We start from the raw sequence: 5,433 nt of genomic DNA, 5'->3' as shown, positions 1-5,433 counted from the left end.
ATAAAAATTAATTTACGAATTCAGTCAACTTCATCTATAAAGAGGAATTATACTACCAGTAGCAAGTAGCAACAATATGAATACAATAAACATTTTTATCAGTGAGAATTTTCATATTATCCAAAATAGTTTTATATACTACTACTAGAGAAATAAAAATTCCTTTTCAGTAGGACAGAAATTAAGAGACTGACTTACCGAACTTGTACTTAACAGGTTTTCCTGAAGTTGTTCAATTTTGCCCGCTTGTTTTTTGACTGTAACTTTTAACTTGGCATTTTCAACTTCAAGCCTCAAATGAAAATTTTAAAATTATTCTCACACATAAATTTTAAAAGTACCGTATAATTTCGAAACAAACATCTGAAGGTCTTACATAAATTCTTAAAAATTTAAAAAGTAGAAGATTTGGCAATTGTGCCATTTTTCTGGTTGTGTTTTATAGTTAATGTGCAAAATTTAAAGATAATATGCAAAATTTATGCATTTCCAAATAGCGCAAAGCTGAAATTTTTATCCAGCTTAACAATGATGTACTTATTATCATAACTGATATATTTCTCATCCTACACTGCTTCTCTGCTTTCTAAATACTCAAGTTATTTTCTGTGCTGCTTTAAATTGTACTTTTGCACGTGATCTTTTGACGTCTCAATACATCTTACAGGCTCTGCATGTCGATCTTGTGCTTCTTGCAACTAAAAAAGAAAAAAAAGAAATACTTTTAACTCCTGGCAATCTAGTATAAAACCACCATCAGCTGTTTTTGTAAATAAAATTTTAGTGGACACAGCCACACTCTCCTCTACATACTGCTTTATGGCTACAGCAGATTTGGACTGCTGCAACAGAGACCTATGGCCTACAAAGCCTAAAATATTTACAGGGAGTCTGCTTCTCTCTCTCTCTCTCTCTCTCTCTCTCTTCCTCTGCCCTTCCCCACTGTTCCTTCTCTCTCTCAAATAAATCAAATCTTAAAATAAAATATTTACAATCCCCTTACAGAAAAGTTTGCTGACTTCTCTAGTTACTAAAATGTCATGTTTTTAATGTATTTAAATTATATTTTATCAGCTAAGCCTACAAATTTATATATTGGTCAAAGGGGGAATGATAGAAAATTACCTTATGGTAAACATTTCTAATTTTGTATTCTAAGTACCACATCAATTATAGTTTTAAATATTCACATATGTGAATGACCATGGCTATTCCAGTGATTATAAAAGTTAACATGTTGGTTTCAGTGACAACTAGATATTTCATGGAATAGTATGAGAGGCATTATCTTCGTAGGAACCAGAATGCCTGGGGTCTGAATCCCAACTCACTGGGTATTAGCTGTGTGACCTGGAACAAATTACTTAAAATTTCTGTCTCAGTTTCTTCTCTGTAAAATGAAGATAATAATAGTATCTACCACACTGGGATGTTGGGAAGATTAATCTAGGAAATATACATGAACTATTTTATTTTTATTTTTATTTTTATTTTTTAAAGATTGTATTTATTTGACAGAGAGAGAGAGACAGCGAGAGAGGGAACACAAGCAGGGGGAGTGGGAGAGGGAGAAGCAGGCTTCCGGCGGAGCAGGGAGCCCGATGCAGCACTTGATCCCCGGACCCTGGGATCATGACCTGAGCCGAAGGCAGACCCTTAACAACTGAGCCACCCAGGTGCCCCTATACATGAACTATTTAGAAGGGTAGCTGGCACACACCAAATTCTGTCTGCAATTAGCATTATTATTGTTGCTGTAGGTTATGTCCTAATAATATTTGATATTTTAGGCAGATGGCAGGCCAATGAAAGTGGTCTCTTATACAAGTTATACTGAAATCGTTCTTCATACCACTGAAAGTGGCAGCAAATGGGGAGCATGAGGCCCAGAATACATCCTCAGTACTTCAAAAAACTTTTACCAATTCCACTAGCTAACAGTACTTTTTTCCACTTATAATAATTTTAACTTACTGCCTCTCTATACTACTCAGTGGACAATCTCATGGACTACAGGGCAAATAGTACCTCCTAGACTGAGTAATAAATATTTACATGACCATCAGAGGCAAGGTAAAGCCACTGACGTGGAAATAATGGACTCTTGCTAAATCAACATTCCCAAATCATTTCATGTTTATATTATCTTAGCAACTCTCTGTGTTACACTGCTTTAGCAAGTACTCTGATGAATACATTAAGGCTACGTGGTATGGCATATCAGAAAAAACTGTCCCCAGGGGCGCCTGGCTGGCTCAGTGGGAAGAACATGCGACTCTTGACCTTGGGCTCATGAGTTCAAGCCCCACAATGGGTGTAGAAATTACATAAATAAATAAATACACAAACAAACAAACTTTAAAAAAGAAAGGTAAAAAATAAAAGAAAAAAGAAAAGCTGTGCCCGGAGCTTTATAGTTGGTAAAGTAACCTCAGTACTGGCTGCAAAATGAAGAAAGGCAAATTTAGACTGTTTTTCCACAGTGAGGGGGATAAAACAAGCATTTGAGTGAACACTTCTCCTCTGTCAGATTAAATGCTTTCAATTTTACATTTAATTGCTTAAAATACATTTAGAATAAAAGCTTTGTTATGTCAATGTTTTCAATCAGAAATTATTGATATGGTATAAAGTACTTAATTTTATCCTAAAAACTGTTAAGTTAAAATATTCTCAATTTATACAAGGATAGGTACCATGCATATCCCATATTTTTCCCCTTAGATAAAGGTGTTCTTAGAAAGACAAAATTATCTCTCATGAAAAAAATAAAACCAATGTAAAATAAAGGACTAAATTGTTCTGCATAGACTAGATGAGACAAGTGTGAAGAGAGTAAAGTCAGTGGGAATTAGAATAGTCAGAGAGAGCTTCATGGAGAATGAGAGACTATGAGCCAGGTCTGAATAGTGTAGGATTCGGCAAGAGGAAGGGAAACTAAAAGGACAGAAAGGACAGCATGAGTAAAAGGCTGAGAGATGGTGAAATCAACCCAATTAACTCAGAGGATAAAATCTGATGGCAGGGAAATAAAAACAGATGTCCAGACAATAATTAAATCAACGTTCAGAGCAGCATTATTAATGGCCATAAAGTGGGAAACAACCCAAAGGTGCATCAAATGATGAATGAACAAGGGTTTTGGCCCACAATGGAGTACTGTTTGACAATTAAAAAAAAAAATGAAGCACTGATATATGCTATAACACAGATGAACCCTGAAAACATTAAGTGAAAGAAGCTAGTCACAAAGGACCACACATTGTGTGACCCCCTTTATATGAAATATTCAGAATAGGCAACTCTATAGAGGCTGGAAGTAGACTGGTGGTTGCCTGAGGCTGGTAGCTCCAGGGCTAAGGGTTTCTTTCCAGGGTGATGAAAATGTTCTACTTGATGGCAGTGATAGTTGCACAACTCTATGAATATAATCAAAACACTGAACTGTACATGTTAAATGGGTGAATTGTATGGTATGTGCATTATATCTCAATAAAGTTTTAAAAAATCCAATGGGGACACCTGGGTGGCTCAGTCATTAAGCGGCTGGCTTCGGCTCAGGTCATGGTCCCAGGGTCCTGGGATCAAGCCCCACATCAGGCTCCTTGCTCGGCGGGAAGCCTGCTTCTCCCTCGCCCACTCCCCCAGCTTGTGTTCCCTCTCTTGCTGTGTCTCTGTCTGTCAAATAAATAAAATCTTAAAAAAAAAAAAAAATCCAATGGAAGCACCCATTCTTAATTTCTTAATTCTCTCTTTTGGGTGTATATACTACACATGATCTGAATATTTCTATGCATTTACGATATATCTAAAAGGAAAAGAAAATGAAGGAAATGCCTAAGTTCAACTGGTTTGTAAAATGACTTTTCTGTACAGGTTATCCTAAAATCAGTACGGATTCTATATCCGTTCACAAAAGTGAACATGAGAAATAAGACCATTTTCTGAAACATTCCATTAAAGATTATCTTCTGATTTTATATGGCTCACCTCATCATGGTAACAGAGACATCATTAAAAAACATTGCACCTGGGTGGCTCAGTTGGTTAAGCATCCAACTCATGATTTCAGCTCAGGATCATGGAGTCGAGCTGGTGTGGGGCTCTGTGCTGGGCAGGGAGTCTGCCCGAGATTCTCTCCCTCTCCCTCTCCCTCTGCCTCTCCCCCCACTCACGCATGTGCATGCGCACGCACTCTCGCTCTCTCTCAAATAATACATAAATCTTTAAAAAAATTGTTTAGTAGGAAAAAAAAAGTCCCTCAATTTCTGTGAGGAATGATGCATAAGTCTCAACTTTCCTAAGGGTAAATACTGTAAGGAAAAAAATGTATATCACAAATAGCAGAATGAAAGTCAAAGTTTAAGAAATAAGTGCATTGTGAAGATACTAAAATTACACTAAATTTTAATGAAAATACAAAAGAAAATGGTCCATGGAAATTAGCAACCTAAAACACTTTATATTAACCTGCTACAGATTAATTGTTGACATGCTACATTTAATACATACCTGACTTCTGATTTGACCTAATTTCTTCCTCAAATCCTGTGTCTCATCTTCTAAATTAATACGGCAACGTGATGTAACCTCCAGTGAAGCCTCTGACATAGACTGTTTTTTTAGGGCATCAGCCAGTTCTAGTTGAAGGTGTCTCACAGCTACCTAATAAGACGTTTCTGTTACTGATTTTATAAATTATCTTACTATTAAGTTATGTTAATAATATATAACTCTAACATATGTACTTTGAAAATTATCACCACATACAGGTGTCATCCTCCTGCCTAGTCAGTGTTATGTTACTTAGGTAATTAATTCAGCCCCACTCTCCATTCCTTGTTGATGAATCTGCAAAGTTTCCCACCCTACTGAGGTCTCAAAAAGAAATGGGTATTTAGGTGGGCCCAGCAGTGGTAAATTCTACATGATGAAATGTTTTCCCTCTTTTTTATTAGAAGCTTAAATTAATGTCAAAGTTCCTCACGTATGCAATCCTCTGTTCAAATCCTTCCAATAGATTACTATCTCAGAACAAAAGTGAAGTCATTCTTTTTTTTTTTTTTAAAGATTTTATTTATTTATTTGAGAGAGAGAGAATGAGAGACAAGAGAGCATGAGAGGGAGGAGGGTCACAGGGAGAAGCAGACTCCCTGCTGAGCAGGGAGCCGGATGCGGGACTCGATCCCAGGACTCCAGGATCATGACCTGAGCCGAAGGCAGTCGCTTAACCAACTGAGCCACCCAGGCGCCCTCAAAAGTGAAGTCATTCTAATGGGCTTCAAGGGCCCTAGATAACCTGGCTTTCACCTCCCTCCCTGACTTCCATTCCTGCTACAGTACAAGAATCCTGCCACCCCCCATTAATCTGTAAATGGAGATCCAATGCCAAATTAATATATTACAGATACAATTCTCTTTGTATGGGACAAA

The 5,433-nt window shown here is 37.0% G+C and overlaps 1 protein-coding gene across 1 annotated transcript; it reads right to left on the bottom strand.

Annotated features, from left to right (window-relative positions):
* Positions 1 to 144: 144 nt before the first annotated feature.
* LOC116629622 (ankyrin repeat domain-containing protein 26-like) lies at positions 145 to 4,902 on the bottom strand. Its single transcript, XM_032399872.1, has 3 exons — positions 4,513 to 4,902; positions 628 to 698; positions 145 to 292 (listed from the first exon to the last, which is right to left on the bottom strand). The coding sequence occupies exons 1-3, from the start codon at positions 4,609 to 4,611 to the stop codon at positions 145 to 147; spliced, it is 318 nt and encodes a 105-aa protein (XP_032255763.1). The 5' UTR covers positions 4,612 to 4,902.
* Between the last annotated feature and the right edge of the window lie 531 nt (positions 4,903 to 5,433).

The sequence above is a fragment of the Phoca vitulina genome, unplaced genomic scaffold (assembly GCF_004348235.1).
Source record: "Phoca vitulina isolate PV1807 unplaced genomic scaffold, GSC_HSeal_1.0 scaffold1793, whole genome shotgun sequence".
Lineage (NCBI taxonomy): Eukaryota > Metazoa > Chordata > Mammalia > Carnivora > Phocidae > Phoca > Phoca vitulina.
This window is presented reverse-complemented; position numbering and strand designations above follow the sequence as displayed.